Genomic DNA, 18624 nt, shown 5'->3' with positions numbered 1-18624 from the left:
ATCGGAGTGTCACGTTCCGACACGATATTATGGGATCGGAGTGTCACGTTCCGACACGGTATAGGGGATCGGAGTGTCACGTTCCGACACGATAACATTAAAGGAAGGGAATCTCGAATTAACTTAATATACTCAAACTCAAAGAACCTATTTCCCAAATGAGTATGGTGTGGAGGCATGAGTCCTCATAGGTGTGCTTGATGTTGTGATTGATGGTGTACCTATTATGGTGTTGTTGTCAATGGTTCATGTGTTTATTGTTTGCCACCTGTTAAGTATTGCAGTTGATTTTATATTATTATTCAATGTATATTGGTTTCTATTTTGAGTTGGCCGATGATACCTACTCAGTACGTGTTCCTTGTACTGACCCCTACTTGTATTTTCTTCTTTGTTCTTTTGTGGAGTGCAGCAAGTGTACCATCGACTTCGACTCGCCCTCAGCTCTAGTCAGTCTCCAGCACATCAGAGTTCAGGGTGAGCTATTATTTCTAGCTCGTGCTGGATTCTCTCATTCACGTCTTGATGTCTTTGAATTCGGACATGGACCATCTTTTTACTTATTTTGGTTTCTTAAATACTCTTAGACTTGGTAATTTGAGGATAGATGTTCTTGATGTGATGACTTCCAGATTTTGGGGATAATAAGTGTTAACTTTAGAAGCCTATTTAATTGGTTACATTAATAAGTTTTGGATCTTCCGCATTATTTTTGTTATTCATAGTTGAACTATTGGTAAATGTTGGGGTTTAGATTTGTTGGTTCGCTCACCTATTAGGTTAAGTGTGGGTGCCACTCACGACTCGTTTTGGGTCGTGACATTTATATATAGAAATTATTTATTGGCCAAATGTTTCACCATTTTGAGAATTTAATCAACAGAAATTAAATATTTTTTAATTTTATTTTAAAACATCCGTACGATTACATTTTATTTTGATAATTTCAAATTTTTTTCTATTCCTTTTGATTAACTTTTTAATTCTATGTCCCTTTTTAAATTTGTTTTTTTATCAATTTTTCTCTTAATAGATATCTCTCCTATAATATAAAATAAGAGAAAAAGTATATTTTGTTCAGAATAATAGTAATTACTTAAAAAAATGTTTATTATTAGAAGCATATTTGGAGACTTTTAATAATTTGAAATTTCTAAAATGATGTAAAAAGAAAATATGTCATATAATAAAATAAATCATAAAAATGGTGGAGGATTTTACTTAAACATATTTTTGTTTATTAAAAAAATATGTAACATTTTTTTTACCTTTTTCCTCTTATTTTTATATATTTATTTTTAATTTAATTTCTATCATAAACTCACACCTCTTCATCTTTCATAACCTCTATACTTAATTAATACTTATTAGTAATACCTATAACTTCCAACTTTGTACATTCATAACCTCAAATTACTTAATGTTTAAATTTGTGACATCTTAAAAGCACATAAAAAAATATTTCTAACCAAATATATTTATGTTTAGCTTAATTGTCCTCTACTTTAATCTTGTAACGCAAAATTTATCAACAAAGACTGCTTTGTGTAATAATTTTTACTTCTAATAAGAATGATACAAAATAAGATATATAAAAGAGAATAATTGATTTGTTTTTTTTTGCATGAAATTATAAGAGCAAGATCATTACTAAAAGTAAGATAAAAACAATTCTTGAAAATATTAAAATGTATTTGTAGATACGCTTAGCGGGGGGAGATAATCAAAGTTATTATGAAGTTATTTTTAAATTTTAAATAAAATATGAATCATGAAAAATCTAATAAAAATTAATTAAGAGAATTCATTTAAACATTTTGCTTAAATTAATAAAAAGCTAAAGACAAGATAACTTGATTATGTTAAGATACGATGCTAATTGTTACTGTTTTAAAAATATATATGTATAAATTAGTAAAAATACTAAAGACGAGCAAACTTCATTCTCTTAATTACGATGCTAATTGTTTGTGTTTTATTCATAAAATTAAATAAGCAAAGACTAAAAATTTAAAAAGAAAAAAAGAAAAAAGGGAGACTAAAAAATAGCGTTGAAATAAATTTTTAAAAAAACTTAGAATTATAGAAGAGAATTTATCAAGGAAAAAATTAATACAGATAATCATTTCAAATATACTTATTACTTAACCATTCATCCTCCATTATAATGATTCTAAAAATTTACTTAACTTTTTCTCCTACACTTTAATTGTAAGAAAATATTATCTATCGTTAATAATTATAAATATTCATATTATTTATGAACATTTTTTTATGTTTACTTTATTTAGAAAAAATTCAAGAGTCTAATTATAAGTTTTAGTAGATATATAAGTTTTTTTTTTTAATCTTAACATTAAACCTTTTATCATTCATTTATAATTGTTCATTTATTACTTATTTTATTATGCATTTTAACAATAATATATTATTTTTATGTCAATTCTATATCACTAAAAATTATTTTACCGAATTAAAATCATGTATCACCAATTTCCTTCCAAAAAATCAATATATATAGAGAACTTTATATTTTAATATATAAATATTGAAGTACTTTTTAAGTGTTCAACTTATAGATAGCTTATCTATTACGAATAATTTTTCATATTTCTAAGTTTGTTTTTGAATTTATTACTATTTTAATTCTTTTGATATTTTTTAAAAAATTTAAAAAACTAAAAATCTCACTTTAAATTTTTAACAAAACATCAAAGTTACCATATTTAATTTTGAGAATTCATTCAAATGGATAATGAAGTCATAAATTCTTAATTATATATTATAACTAACATAAAAGAATAAGTACTATTCAACCAAAAAAAATATAGGCATTTGACCGTACTGCTAATTTAAGATATTTATTTTTTGATAAAATTAATTTATGAATTGAGTTAAAATTACAAAGCTAAATGATAAAATTTATTAACTAACCTACTTGGATTTAAAAATTAAATAAAAATAAAATTTTTTAGACACCATACATAGTGCGGCTAAATTTAATAGTGAATATAATTTTTTATCAATTCAAATATTCTAAAGCAATTTTAGACCTTTTTTTTTTGTAAATTTTTTAAAATAGCTCATTCTTTCACGGTTTCAGTGTAGTTTGTCTCGCGCCCCCATTTCCTTCTGTACAAAATCTCAGAAAAAGGGCATACAAATTGAAAGGGCTACCGATTGCCTATCTGCCCGATTGAATAGTTTCTTTTGTTGGATCAAATCTAGGGGAATTTAGTTTCAGCTCGTTTTAGGCGCGAAGAAGAATGGGGCAAAGTTCAAAGAAGAAGAAGAAGAAGACTGGAGTGGGGCGGCGCAACAAGGGAAGAACTTCATCCAAAGATCACAATTCGATTGATGAAGATAATTCTGAATTGGTGGCCGAAGAGCTCACTGCATTGTAAATCATTCTTCAACTCACTCTATTTAATTCAATTTACAGTATTTGCCAGCTTTCTCGAAATGGACATGGGTACTGTGGGTCTGTATGTGGTGTGAATTTATGGGGTTAGCATCTGGTATGGACATATTCATGTTTCAATAAGTTTCTAGTGTATTTTAAAAACATCTTGACTGGTTACCTTGACAAATGCAATATCTATTTAACATGGGTCTATTAGCGCAAAGGAGAAGTACATGCAATATAGATGGAAAATACATGAGTGCATAATTGTCAATTATTATATTTTATCTATGAAATTTATGAGTGAAAACTTATGGAGTAATCACAATCAAGGAGATGCAAAGGATCAGAAAGAAGAAGATACAGAGAATTATGTAGAAGGAGAACTCATTCTCATTAATCTGAAAAAACATCTAAATTTTTTTTTTTTTACATTGCTATGTCTATATATAAGAAAGCTACTGTGCTAACTACCTCTTAACAACTTTCTAACCTTCTAACTGCTTCAAGAATAATTATCGTGTAAACTACCCTACTTCTAGCTGTCATACATCTAACCAACACCCCTCCTCAAGCTGATGATTGAAACAGGTTCTTCAATCCCATCTTGGAAACTAAGTATTCATGTGGCAGTCTTCCCAAGCTCTTAGTGAGCAGATCAGCTAGTTGTTCCTTTGTTGATACATGCAGTGTTTGAATCAGTCCTTGAACAATTTTTTCTCTTACAAAATGACAATTAATGTCAATGTGTTTAGTTCTTTCATGAAATATTGGATTAGCAGCAATTTGAATTGCAACTTTGCTATCACAAAACAACTGTATAGGCTGCTTGATATTAACTCGTAGCTCTTTGTACAAACCTTCCAGCCAGGTTATTTCGGCAACTGTAGATGCCATGGCTCTGAACTCAGCTTCTGCAGAGCTCCTTGCTACTGTCTCCTGTTTCTTGGATTTCCAGGATATTAAGGCATCAACAAACTTCACAGTGCACCCTGTAACTGATCTCCTGGACTCAAGACATCCACCCCAATCAGAGTCACAATAGGCTACTAGTTTGCTTGAGCTTTCTGAAGGCATTAACAGTCCAAGACCTGGTTCAACTTTGACATATCTGACCACCCTTAGAGCTGCCTCCATATGATATGCATAAATTGACTCAACACCTGCACAACATAAGATATGTCCACTCTAGTCATTGTTAGATACAAGAGTGTTCCAATTAGTCTCTGATATGGACCAACATCTTCTAATAATTGATCACTGGATTCCATTTTTTCTCCTTTTAAATGACTGTCATACTCAAAAGAGGTCAAGTTGACATTGGCTTCTAGAGGTGTGTTAGCAGGTTTAACACCTCCAAGCCCCATTTCTGATATCAACTCTAGTGCATACTTCCTTTGGCTTATATGAATTCCCTCTTGTGATCTAGCAAACTCCATGCCCAAGAAGAACTTCAACTGACCCAAGTCTTTCATCTTAAACTTCAACTTGAGATCATTCCTTGTCTGCAAAATCAACTTAGGACAGCTACCAGTCACCAAGAGATCATCCACATACACTAAGACCACAACTAGATGAATTCCAATCTTTTTGGTAAATAATGAATAGTCAAAATGACTTTGTTTGAAACCAAGCTGTAATAAGGCCTCAGTAAGTTTCTTGTTCCACTGCCTGGGTGCTTGTTTCAGACCATAAAGAGATTTGTGCAGTCTGCACACTTTATCATTCCCCCTGTGACTGTCAAATCCCTGAGGAATTGTCATGTAAACCTGTTCAAAGAGATCACCTTGAAGGAATGATTATGCACATCCATTTGGTAGATAAACCACTTCTTAGCTGCAGCAAGAGCCACAACAGACATGACAATCACCATCTTAGCAACTGGAGAAAAGGTTTCAGTATAATCTAGTCCCTCTTTCTGATTAAACCCTTTAGCAACCAACCGTGCCTTATATCGTTCAACTTCTCCATTAGCTTTGTGCTTGATTTTGTACACCCACTTGCACCCAATTGGAGACTTTCCTGAAGGAAGATCAACTACACTCCATGTACTATTATCCATCAAAGCAGCAATCTCTGACTGCATGGCTGCAATCCATTTAGGATCTGAAGCAGCTTCAGAAAAAGAAGTAGGCTCCAAAATAGTTGACTAGGCTGTCAATGCTGAACTGTAAGAGGAAGAGATCTAATCATAGTTTACATAATTGGAAATAGGAAAATGACAGGAAATCTGTGTTCTTGGAGGAGCAATATAGTCTTTCATCCAAATGGGAGGTTTAGGAGTTCTATAGGACTTTCTAAGTGGCTCAACTGAAGGAGACACAGACAAAGGAGCAGCCTCAGTTGGTATGGAAGGATTAATTTCAATAGCATCATGTGGAGAAGAAACAAGATCATGAGGAACATATATAGAATCAGCTGGACAGTATTGAGTAGAACACAAAGGGGGAGAAAATATAAGAGGAAATGTAGCGGACAAGTGTTGAAAAGGGAATACATCTTCCTTAAACACTACATCTCGACTGATTGTAAATGATTTTTCCTGAAGAAGATACATCTTGTAGCCTTTCTGAGTTAGAGAATAACCAAGGAAAACAGTTGGAACAACTCTAGGTGCAAATATGTATTCTTCAAGGAAGTTACATAACCTAGGCAACCAAAGACCTTTAAGTGAGACAAATCTGATGAGGACTTAGAGAGAATCTCAACTGGTATTTTACCATGAAGAGTCTGAGAGGGCAACCTATTGATCAAATACACTGCAGTGGCTACACAATCTCCCCAAAACCTGAGAGGAACACTTGCTTGAAATTTGATAGCTCGAGCAGTGTCCAAAATGTATCTATGTCTTCTCTCAACAACTCCATTCTGTTGAGGAGTATAAACACAAGAACTCTGATGTACTATCCCTAAGGATTTGAGTAAGTTGGAAACTTGAGAGTTAAAAAACTCACAACCATTGTCAGTTCTCAAAATTTTAACAACTGCAGAGTGAACATTCTTTATCATTAGCAAAAAATCAGTCAGGACAACTATAACTTCTGACTTGGAATTCAACAGAAATATCCAGTTATGCCTAGAATGATCATCCACCAAGGTTAAAAAATACCTTTTTCCCATCATAAGTAGGTACCATGTAGGGACCCCAGACATCACCATGAACAACATGAAAGCAAGCATCAGATTGTGAAGTACTCAGATTAAAAGGAATTCTAGTTTGCTTAGCCAAAGGGCATACAGTACAATGTTTGTGATCAAAGTTTACATTGTCAACACTGCAATTCAAATTGTTCAACTGCTTCAAAGTATGTAATGGAGCATGACCCAATCGTTTGTGCCATAGATCTATGCCTACTTTATTCTTAGGATTCTCTACTAAGGCAGAATGACACCTAGTGTTGATGCATTCAGGCTTGACACTTCCTGCATTCAGAGAAGAAGAATCCACCACATATAGACCTTGAACATGTTTACCCAAAAGCATAATTGGCACTATATAATTTTATTGTAGTAATTGTTGGTGATGGTGTGGAAGAAAAGATTGATTTTTTTTGATGAAGTAAGAAGAATGTCATTAACAAAGCATCAAGCAGATGCACAGATTACAAAAGAAAGAAATATCAGCTCCCAAAAAGGCAAAAAAAGCTATCTAAACAGCTAACAACAGAGATCTATGGAGCTGATAAATTCTAGGTAAGAATCGACACTATGTACAGGAGAGAGATTAACCCAACCAAAAAGAGTAATCAAACAAGTACAGGAGAGAGATTAACCCAACCAAAAAGAGTAATCAAACATCTTGCTTTAACGGTAGAGATGGATGTTGGGGTACCATTGAAACACCTTTTGTTCCTCTCCATCCATAAGCACCATAAAAGACAGGCTGGAACCAAAGACCAGATCCGCTTGATGGACTTCCCAACTTTCCAAGAACTCCAACACACAAAGGCCTCTCTCAATGATCTTGGCATGACCCAAGTGAGTCTAAAAAGTGAGAAGAACATGTTCCATAGGCCTGTTGCAACTGTGCAATGAAGGAACAATTGATTAATAGATTCTGAGTTGCACAAGCACATGTAGCATCTGTTGAGTATTTGGGATTTCCTCCTCATGAGATTATTTTAGAGTCAAGCAAGAGTCTTTTAGAGTAATCCAACTGAAACAAATAACTTTAGGTGGAAACTTAGTTCTCCAGATTAATTTCGATCAATTAAGGTCTTCTTGGAGCTTTATTGAATGTAGCATGCTTTAACTGAGTAGGATCCGTCCCTGCTATGTCTCCAGATAAGTTTGTCCCTGCGTTGACTGTTGATTGCACTGGTCTGAATGGTGGCCATAAGGCTAAAAACCTCTTCCAACTCCCAGTCTTTAAGATTTCTCCTTAGGATCAGATTCCACACATTGTCTTCCCTGTACTGTGAGATGGTTGAGTCTGGATGAGATGCAATCTGGAAAATGTTTGGAAAAAATTCATTAGAGGAGTGTCTCCTAGACAAATATCTTTCCGAAACTGAATATGTTCCCCATTTCCCACCATAAGTGAGGCATCACTGAAGAGTATTTCCCACAGTTTCCTTATATCTCTCCAGACCCCATACCATAAGAGGTACTGACTTTATTAGAGCACCAATGACTAAAACTACTATACTTTGCTTGTATCACTTCCTTCCACAAGCCAGCCGCCTCTTGATTGTATCTCCAGTGCCACTTCAATAGCATACAAAAGATTGACTTTCCTTTAATATGATTTTCAATTATCTTATTTTCACCCATTACAAAAGAAAAGTACTTATCCTTTATAAAATGAGTGGGTAAACTAGGCAGAGAAACCAGAAACCAACTCACTTCAAAGAAACTAGAGAATTCAGAAATAAATCTTCAGAGTAGTAGAATAGGTGTGAAGAGGTAACCAACAACCAGAAAAACCAGAAAGTTTTTTTCTGGAACAGTGTATCTCACATGAACAATGATCTAATCCCATCGGGATAGTGCTTTGGTGGTTGGACTGCAACAGAAGTTTGATGGATGATGTCCGGCTGACGAGTCGAACCAGAGAAGAAAATGTTTGCTAAAAAGTGTCTGGAAATTTTCCCAAACGTGACATGCCAGGAGCACGAACTGATGTGCCGCCGGAAACTGCAGACTTGTCGGCTTGTGGAGGCACGTTCGACGTCCTTTTCAGTGAGTTTGGGTTGCCGGTCGATGGGTACGCTATTCAAGTGGGAGGTGTGATTTAGAAGTAGTTTGATATGGCCGATCTGAGCAACCAGATATTAGACTGTCTTCTTTTGTCGGGAAAAGAAAGGGAAAATTAGAGAAGAGACTAAAATCCTAGCTTTGATACCATGTAAAATAAGAAAAGAAGAGAGGATATGTTCCTTGATTATTCCCTCAAGCCATTGGGGTTTAAATAACCTTGATAGGAATTGTGCATAAAGAAAGAAAATATTAGGTTATAATTACATTCCTACAAAAGAATGTGGAAAGGTGAATCGCTGGAGGCTTCTGGGCGAGTAATCACATGTAGATTTGAATGCATTAATACGAACTTAAGTTGGTTCCTTAGTTCAATTTATGCTGATTGTAACGAAGTCAACTGAAGGGAGTTGTGGAGGGATCTAATCAATCTAAAGAACACATGCACAGGTCCTTGGCTGTTTTGTGGGGATTTCAATGTGACAAGATATCCCACGGAAAGATCAGCTGGCCAGACATTAACAGAGGCTATGTCTGACTTCACAGATTGGATAAATGAAATGGATCTAATTGACTCTCCTTTATTTGGAGGATTGTACACGTGTAGAAGGGGTGAAAATCATTCGACTGCTTCTAGACTGGATAGATTTCTTTACTCATCATTGGGACGACTCTTTCTCACAAATTAGACAAAGTCTTCTACCGAGACTAGAGTCTGATCACAATCCAGTGATGCTAACTTGCGGGGAGCTAAACTTGAAGAAATCTTATTTCAAGTTTGAACGACGGTGGATGCAGGTAGAAGGTTTCAGAGAGAAGGTAAATGATTGGTGGTGTTCCTTCTCAGTAAATGGGACCCCCTCTTTTATCTTAGCTTCCAAATTGAAGTTACTGTTAGGGAAGTTGAAACAGTGGAGCTATGAGAGCAAAGTCAACTGGAAACAAAAGAAGGAAGAGATAATCAAATTGCTGGTCTGGAAAAGATACAAGAGCAGAGAATATTGACTGATGATGAACTCCTTCAAAAAGTTCATCTATCTAGGGAATTTGATGAAGCTTCCAGGAATGAGGAGATAGCTACAAACGTCAAGAATTCAATGGCTCAAACATGGAGACAAGAACACCAAGTACTAGCATTGGATGGGCACAACACACAAAAGAATAAACTCAATTGAAAAATTGGAAGTAAATGGCAGAGAGTTGACTGATACTGATGAGATCAAAACAGAGATTACCAATTTCTATCAGAAACTATACAGAGAAACTGAGAATTGGAGGCCTGGTCTAAACTTACAAGGCATTGAAAGCATCAGTTTGGAGGAGAAGGACTGGTTACAAAGACAGTTCGATGAAGAAGAAGTGGTAGAAGGAATCAAATTGTGTGCAAGCGACAAAGCTCCTGGCCCGGACGGGTTTTCTATGAGCTTCTATCAAAACTTTTGGGAGATGCTCAAGATAGATATCATAAATACCGTTAGACATTTTCATGATCAGCAGGTCTTTGAGAAGAGCTTGATGCCACCTTTGTGACTCTTATCCCGAAGAAGACAGAGGCAGTTGAGCTTAGGACTTCAGACCCATAAGTTTGATAGGCGTGGTATACAAAATTATAGCTAAGCTGCTAGCTGTGAGATTGAAGAAAGTAATTAGCAAACTGGTAAACAAACATCAAATGGCATTCATAAAAGGCAGACAGATCATGGATGCTGCCCTTATTGCTAGTGAATGTGTAGATACTAGACTCAGAGGGGCCGACTCTGGAGTTATGTGCAAGCTAGACATTGAGAAGGCATATGATCATGTCAACTGGAGATTTTGCTCAATATGTAAAAACAAATGGGGTTTGGTGAGAGATGGTTGAGATGGATTGAGGTCTGTATAAAAACTGTTAGGTTCTCCATTCTGATAAATGGAGAACCTACTGGTTTCTGTCCCTCAGAAAGAGGTCTCAGACAGGGAGACCCTTTCTCCCCTTTCCTTTTCATGATAGCCATGGAAGGATTCGATAGTATGATGAGGGTGGCTACTCAAAACTCACTGTTGCAAGGATTCAAAGCAGGCAATCTCTCAGGGGTGGATATGCAGATTTGTCATTTGCTTTATGCTGACAACACTGTCATATTTCGTGAAGCTAAGGAGGAACAAATTAGAATTGTCAGAATGATATTGGTAGTCTTTGAGGCGGGTTTGACAGTCAACTGGAGGAAGAGTTCTATATATCCCATCAAAGAGGTTACACAGATTTTTGGCCTTAGCAAACATTTTGGGGTGCAGAATTGAAAAACTTCCAACTGTTTACCTAGATATGCCACTTGGAAACAACCATAAAGAGCTAGTGATATAGAATGATATAATTGAAAAAACTGAGAAGAAGCTGGCAAACTGGAAATCTCAATATCTATCCTTTGGCAGGAGAACCATTCTGACAAACTCTGTTCTAGACTTTTTACCTACCTATGTGATGTCCATATTCCTTATGCCGGCCAAAGTGGAAGAAAGACTTGATAAATTGAGGAGGGATTTTCTTTGGTCGGGAATCAAGAAAGGTAAAATAATACATCTTGTCAAATGGCAAACTGCTTTGCTGAGTAGAAGCTCAAGGGGGTTAGGGATCAGAAACTTGGGGCTACAAAACAAGTGCTTGTTAGCAAAATGGTTGTGGAGGTTCGGAAGAGAGGATCAAGCACTTTGGAAGGAAGTTATTAGTAACAATTACGGCCAGATAGCCCGTGGGTTTCCGATATGGTGAATATCCCGTATGGTGTCTCGGTGTGGAGAACTATCAAAAATTTGTGGGGCCAACTACAACAAAATATTAGACACAAAGTGGGGAATGAGACCAGGGTTCTTTTCTGGAAAGATCACTGGATTGGTCAGGACTCCTTGATGTCTTCCTATCCGGACATATATATCATCAGCTCGTATCCAGATGCAATGGTAAATGAGGTATGGTTTGAACAAGGGTGGAATTTCAACTTCAGAAGATTACTAAATGACTGGAAGATAGGGAGAGTAGCCGAGGTGCTACAAACGCTGGATAATTTCAAGGGCACAAATCTGGAAGTTGATGTAATGATTTGGAAACAAAATCATGATGGTATGTTGTCAGTCAGCAGATTATACAATAGGAAATTGAAGGAACTTCCGGGGAAATCTCTGGACCATGGAGTAAGGTATGGAAAAAGAAAGTGCCAACTAAAGTGAGGTGCTTTTCATGGCTAGTTGCTAGAAGGGCATGCCTAACACATGAGAAGCTGCAAAGAAGAGGCTTTGAAATAGCCTCATGGTGTTCACTGTGTAATGAGACAAATGAGACTACATTGAAAAGTCAATGCTCAATTATGGGCCATTTTTCTAAGCAGAACACACACAAAATGGACAATGCCAGAACACACTGTAGACCTTCTTAGTTGCAGACCTTCTTAGTTGCTGGGTGAGAAGAGAGGGGAGTAAGAGCCAGAAGAAATGGTGGAACATGATATCCTCTTGTATATGGTGGACTATTTGGAGTGAAAGAAACAAGAGGTGTATGGAAAATACTGCGAAATCAGTACAAAAGATCAAATTCGTTGTATGAAGACCTTCTGTTTTTCGTGTAATGAGGAGGGTATAGAGATGCTGAACAAATTTTAAACTTTTTCTCTTCTTTATAAGTTTAGTAGCAATTTCTTGAGTTGGTTTTTTTTGGGTCACTGATGTAAATCTTTTTGATGGTTGCCAGCATACCCTCATTGCTGAGGAATACAACTTTACTTTATCAAAAAAAAATAATTTACATTCCTACAAAATTTTCTAATTTATCTAGTGACGGGATATGAGAATCATTCTATATTTACTATTTACATAGTATATACTTTTGCCAAATTTAACACTAACCTTTCTTCAATTGATGATTATTCTACATAGTATATACTTTAGCCAAATTTAACACTAACCTTTCTCCAATTAATGATTATTCTAGAGAAGTTTATTTTGCATCTCATTGATTTATAATATGTTTTAGGTGTGCCATATTTCAAGAAGATTGTGAAGTTATTTCAAAGTCACCTTCACAGATTCATATCAAGCTCAGGTTTTTGGACATCAGAAATACTGATAAAACTCCTCTGTTCTATCTTTTCTTTATTTTATACCAAAGTTATATACATGAATTAACAGGCCATACTCTGAGGATGCTGGCTATGAGGATTCTGATGTGTCGGCTCTTCTTTCAGTAAGGTTAGCAGGCTGCAGTTTTATGCACCTTTTTGTTGCTCTTCTGTCTATAGACTATTCTTCTCTGGGTATTCATTTCTCCTAATTTCATCCTGTCTGCATTCCTTTGCATTTTAGGTGTTTGCCAGGGTATCCGTACAAGTGCCCAAAGCTTCAGCTAATACCAGAAAAAGGTTTATCCAAAGCTGATGCTAGCAACCTTTTATCATTGCTTTATGATCAGGTAGAGAATGAATTTTGATGTAGTACTAGCACTATAATATTTGCCACTCCTACACTATACTTGTTATTGTTGGTTCAGTCGGACTCTTTTCTTCTATGCTTACTTGGTAGTTGTTGCAGTCAGGAATTTCAAATTGCAACTCCTAACTAGGTGGAAATAAGCTGATGATCGGCATATTTAATAGGCTTAGAGTTTATGCTTTATTAAATTGTGCAGCTAAAGATAAATATAGGTTTAGCAGATGCCAAAAAATGGGAGCTCAAGGCTGTAGGTTCTGTGAGCTACGATCAATCAGCCGAATTGATAAACTACCTCACAACTCCTAATAAAGTTGGGATTGACTACATGAATTCTCTGTTACCATTCCAATTAAATTGTTCAAACGAATTTGAATAGTAGTGCATAGTTGAAAGGTTAACTTGGTTAATTGTTAAAATGGAAGCTGAATCTGCTGGATTGGAGTAGATTCATTCAAAAAATACTATTTTGCTTACAACTAATTTGTTTTTTGAAAGGGTTCTCTCTGAATTAATGATTCTCTAAATCTCACATTTATTTCTACAACTAGATGTTATGCCTGTGCAAGCACGGGTCCAACAAATCAAGAATTAATTTCAGAATTATTTTATTTTGCGTTTGTTTAGTGAATTATAGGGTATGAGGATATGCAAAATTATTTTATGATGCATATAATTAGTTATATAAATTTATATTTTATTTTTGTACTATAAAGATGAAATAAATTACTTCATACCTATCATAAAATAATTAATCTCATGAAATAACTTTGTCTATTCGATTCTTGTACCAAATGATCTCTAATAGTACAATTCATTCTTATGTGTGAAGATAGAGCAAATATTATCCAAGAAATTCAATTTGGAGCAACTTTAAATTGAAAAATATTAGTATAAGCAAATGCATAAGATTCTACTTGCTTTGAACTTTGAAGCATGTAAGTAATTTGAATATTTATATCAATCCATTGTGTTCGGTGAGTTGATTCCCTAATCCATTATATACTTTATATAATTCTTTTAAACGGAAAATCCCAAGAACAATAGTGTAGATAAACCCTTTCTATATATATATTTTTTTCCATTTAGGCCATTTACAAAAATGCATTTCTCCTTGTTTTTTAGCTATCACTACTGATTTCAACTTTCCACATATTTAAATCAAAAACCACAAGATTAGATAACATCTCAATACATTAACTTTCCATATCACATTTTAAAATCGCAGGATTAATTTAAAAAAATTGGACATCCTACCCATCTTTAATTTAATACTGCAAAATTTTAAAAAATATTTTTTACACTTCTAAATTTCATGTCAGATTAAAATCTATATTTAAGAAAATTTGTAAATGATTTAATAAAAGTATCGTTTACTCTAGAAATTAATCAAGTTGACCTTTAAAGCAGGATCTGATTAACAAATATGCTCAAAGAGAATATACTGTGTGTGTGACAAAATTCAAGCGGAAAGAGTAATATAATATGGACAAATTGAACATATGTAACACACTTTGATTTCTAGTTACAAAATCAAATGAGACGTTTTTATATTCATTTACCTTTAATGAGATGATTTTATACAGAAAAATATCTATATTTATTTTAGATCGTAAATTTTTTAAACTTATTTTTTCTTTTATAAACTCCATGCTCAGTAAATTACATCATATATATAACTAATTACTTCAGTGTGAATGTTTTTGTAAACATGCCTAAGAATGAGGGATTGTGAGGTATTGAAACGTGGAAGAGTTATCTGAAAATTCAAGTCAAACCATTAAACAGAGAGCTGAGAAATAAAAAGAGATGGAAAAAATAGTCAGCAACCCAAAAGCCAATGATTTCATTCTAACTTCGTTGAAATGAATAAAGCACTTGAGTATGAATTTTTGATCGATCAAATATATCCCCTGAGGAGACTCTTCTTTGACAACAAAATGAACAATTTACAGGAATTAAAAACATAAGAAAATCTCCAGCTAGAAATTTATATATACCATGATGTGAGTGTGTGTGGGGTGTGTGTGTGTGTGTGTGTGCGTGCGTGCGTGTGTTGCCTTTGGGAATAGATATAAATGTGTTAGCATTAGGAATAAAAGCCACCTAATAATAGTAGCTAGAAAATTCTGACACGTCAAATATAAAAGGTTAAGTCAGCAATGTGTATGTTAATCAGAAGATGGATATGACTAAATCACCCTTAAAATGAATTTTAATGGTATATAGCTGACATTTTGATACCCACATCCTATACTCTCTTCTACAATTGTAGAATGACATGCAAAACTTAGACGTAATGGAAGTGTAACAACAATAACTAAACCTTAATCTCGACTAGTTAGTATCACATATACTGATCGTCTGCACTATTTTTGTTTTTAATAAAATTTGTTTTTATTTCTACAGATTTTAGGACTTATGTGAAAATTTTCTTCTATCGGTTTTAGTTTTACCTTGTCCCCAGCACTAGCTTTGAGACGATCAATCTTCACATAAACATCCATCTTGATAGTGTAACGACTTTCAACTGTTGTTTTGATCGACAGTGAAGTAATTATTTTCTCAACAACTTAGATGAGCCATCGTATTGTTAAGTAGCTAATAAGAGGGATGATATGATGGCAACAAAGGGTGATAACTCGTGAACTAATAGACATGATATGTGTTATGAGTAGTCCTAATACCCTTTTGAAGAGTAACTTGATGATTAATTTCATTTGATGAGTGCTCAACCGAAGTAGGAGATCCTTGCAGTTGGCAATGAATCATTGGCGAACTTTGCGTACTTGTATCATGACCGCACACATCAATTGAATTAGTTAGATCCATTTTGCTGACTTCCCTTGCTTACATTGTTCCATCGACCAGAGGCTGTTCACCTTGGTTTGTCTCGAGTTGTTTGGAGTAGACTTGAAGAGGAGGAGGTGCTGGACTGGGAGGATTTGGAATTGAAAGAGTCGGAATAGGATGGACTGTGAAGATGCCGTTTTGATATAGTGTACTTGGTGAAATGTGTAAGGATTTCTTGGAAAAGATTACAGCTGCTGAGATGATGTACTTATGTGTAGTAGGATCATAACAGTTGTAACCCTATGGAGTACCTCAAGAAGATACATTTGAGGGACTTTGGTTGAAGTTTGTCATTTTAAGCAATGACTTATGTAAAGAAATGGCGGATTCCATCGATTATAAGCAAAAAAGGACTTAAAAAAGGTACCCTTCAGTGTGGCACAGTGGTTTGGGCTTGGGACTACCATGTTGGAGGTCTAAGTTCGAAACCCCTTGCCAGCGAAAGCAAGGGGTTTGCCTTTTGTGTTGAGCTCGTCGCACCGGACCTGCCTAGTCCGGATTACCTCTTCTATGTGGTTTGCGAGCTATTGCATAGGAGCGGGGGTTTTACCCTGTGCGGACCCGGTTTCCTTGTCATAAAAAAAAGACTTAAAAAGAGGTTTCCAAATCAGAAAAGGTCTTTATTTTTGTTATTTTTAATCAAAGCCCTCTCTTTCTAGCGTGTTTTTATTCATATATTTACCTTTCATTTTTTTTAAATATAGGATATTTTTTTAACAATACCCAGACATGGCTTTGTCAATTAGGTCTGAGCATGCTACATATAGGAGGGTGTTTTTAGTAGCGAATTAGGGTGGAAGGTTAGTAGGTAGTGGCGTGTTGCCCTGCTTTTCAAGGGTTTAGGCTTGTTGGTGTCTGTCGTTGTACTAGCCTTACTCTTGTAGTTCTTGCTTTTGATATCTATCATGATCTATTTATTGTGTTTCGGTTATTGCACTACTTCTTTTGTTGTTCGTAGTCCTTTCTTGTAGGCTTTGTACTGCTTCTCTTATTATTTGTTATGTTTTCTTCATTGTTTTATTCTTTTTTATACCTGGATTTGCTGCACTTGTTACGAGGGTTTTTGGAAACAATTTTTTTTCCTCCACGAGGTAGTGGTAAGGCCTGTGTACACTCTACCCATTTCAGATCCTACTTGTGGGATTTCATCGAGTATGTTGTTTCTCCAATTGTCAAATCCTGGGCGTGAGGGTGTTAAGTATCCCACGTTGGTGGAGGAAATAAGCTGTTGTCATCTTATATGGTTTAGAGAAATCCTCACACACTGGGCTCACTTTTGGGATATATTTAAACCCAAGGTCCATCTTTGTTACTGCTTATGATCTAAGTCTATTAGAACAACCATACCTTATCTGCCATAGCTGATGATTGATTGCTTTCTCTCTAGTCTCTATTTGGATGACTGGTTTTTGCTCTCCTCTTTGCGGACTTTCCTAGTTCAAATATCACTATAATTCTGGAGAAAACTTAGACTCTATGATGAAAATATTTTGAGATGATTTATTGTGAAATTACGTGCTCATGACAAGTCTAGGTTCCAAGGCTAATATCATTTTTGTAGGACTACTAAATGTGGCTTCTTAATTGTGTCAATTCTATGTTTTTCTCTGTTTGTCCTTGTTCTAGGTGTGTGTTGGTTGTATTAGGATTGTAAATTTGGTACCGAAATTGTACATTCTTATTCATCTGTAGAAGTATAAATTTATAGTAGAGAGAAACAAACAAACTAGCAATCAAATTTTTTGATTCTAGGAGATTTGAGAATCAAGGGAGGATTTTGTTTGATCTAATTTCCTAAACTATTTAATAGCATAGCAGATTAATTTAGATCCTACAAAATCAGATCTGATTCATAGTCATATATTCACAAATCGACAAGGATGATAATCTTTGATCTATTTTCTATTACTCTGTAGCCTCAATGATAAGCTCGGTTATCACAAAAAGTAGACTTAATGAGAAGCATGAACTCTATTACTCACAACATAGAGTCATAGACATCATGCAGTTCTAAAAATGGTGTTGTTTAGGATAGACACAATTCTGGTGTTTCTCATTGCTCACATTTGTCTTAGTGAAGCTTAGTTTCTCATTGGTCTAAGGACATTTCTTTCTCAGTATATCAACTGACAGATTTCTATACAAATTCCTGTACTTGAATCTGTGAAACTCCTGCTTGTAGATCAATGAGTCTGGATGTTTTCTTGCAGTTACCTTTCCCTCTACTTATTGTCCCCTTTAGTCAAATGCATAATGAGCTTTGTGACTTTCTGTGAATCATTTCATGCAGAATGTCCTACTGGCCTATACTCACATACATGGTTAAAGTAAATAATAATTTTCTTGCTTTACTAAAGTAATGTTGGCTACTACAAGTATTTGACGTGCTCATGTTTTTTTATGGACTTTATTCTAATTATACACTGAGTTGCTTGGTTAATACCTAAAAACTTCTGTCATCTCACTCAGTGTCGTCAAAGGTGCATTTAAGGTGCGCTTAAGAGTTAAGCCCTGAAGCTTAGGGTAGGCGCTTGACCTTGCTTAGGCTGTGCTTCAGTGTAGGGCTGTAGGCAAGATACTAAAGCTTGCGCTGCATTGCCCATACGCTCTATCTTCACAAGAGCGGTACTAAACAATACATATGGTTGGCAAAATGATATATTAGTTGTTAAGGAAATCCTTGTGAATGAAGATGTTACTTTTTTGCATTACCTATG

General features: G+C 35.0%; 1 protein-coding gene across 5 annotated transcripts in view; it reads left to right on the top strand.

Annotated features, from left to right (window-relative positions):
* Positions 1-3080: 3080 nt before the first annotated feature.
* Positions 3081-18624, top strand: part of LOC107004566 (eIF-2-alpha kinase GCN2) — a 59276-nt gene continuing 43732 nt past the window's right edge. For 4 of the 5 annotated variants that reach the window (XM_027913107.1, XM_027913108.1, XM_015202812.2 and 1 more), the window contains exons 1-4: positions 3081-3400; positions 12603-12671; positions 12758-12817; positions 12932-13037. In XM_027913107.1, coding sequence (XP_027768908.1) covers positions 3267-3400; positions 12603-12671; positions 12758-12817; positions 12932-13037 — 369 coding nt within the window. In that variant the 5' untranslated portion in view covers positions 3081-3266. The remainder of the gene's footprint in view (positions 3401-12602; positions 12672-12757; positions 12818-12931; positions 13038-18624) is intronic. The other variant, XM_015202810.2, reaches the window with a different exon arrangement.

This window comes from Solanum pennellii, chromosome 11 (assembly GCF_001406875.1).
Source record: "Solanum pennellii chromosome 11, SPENNV200".
In the NCBI taxonomy this organism is placed as follows: Eukaryota; Viridiplantae; Streptophyta; class Magnoliopsida; order Solanales; family Solanaceae; genus Solanum; species Solanum pennellii.
Note: the sequence above shows the minus strand (reverse complement) of the source record. Positions and strands in the feature narration are given on the sequence as shown.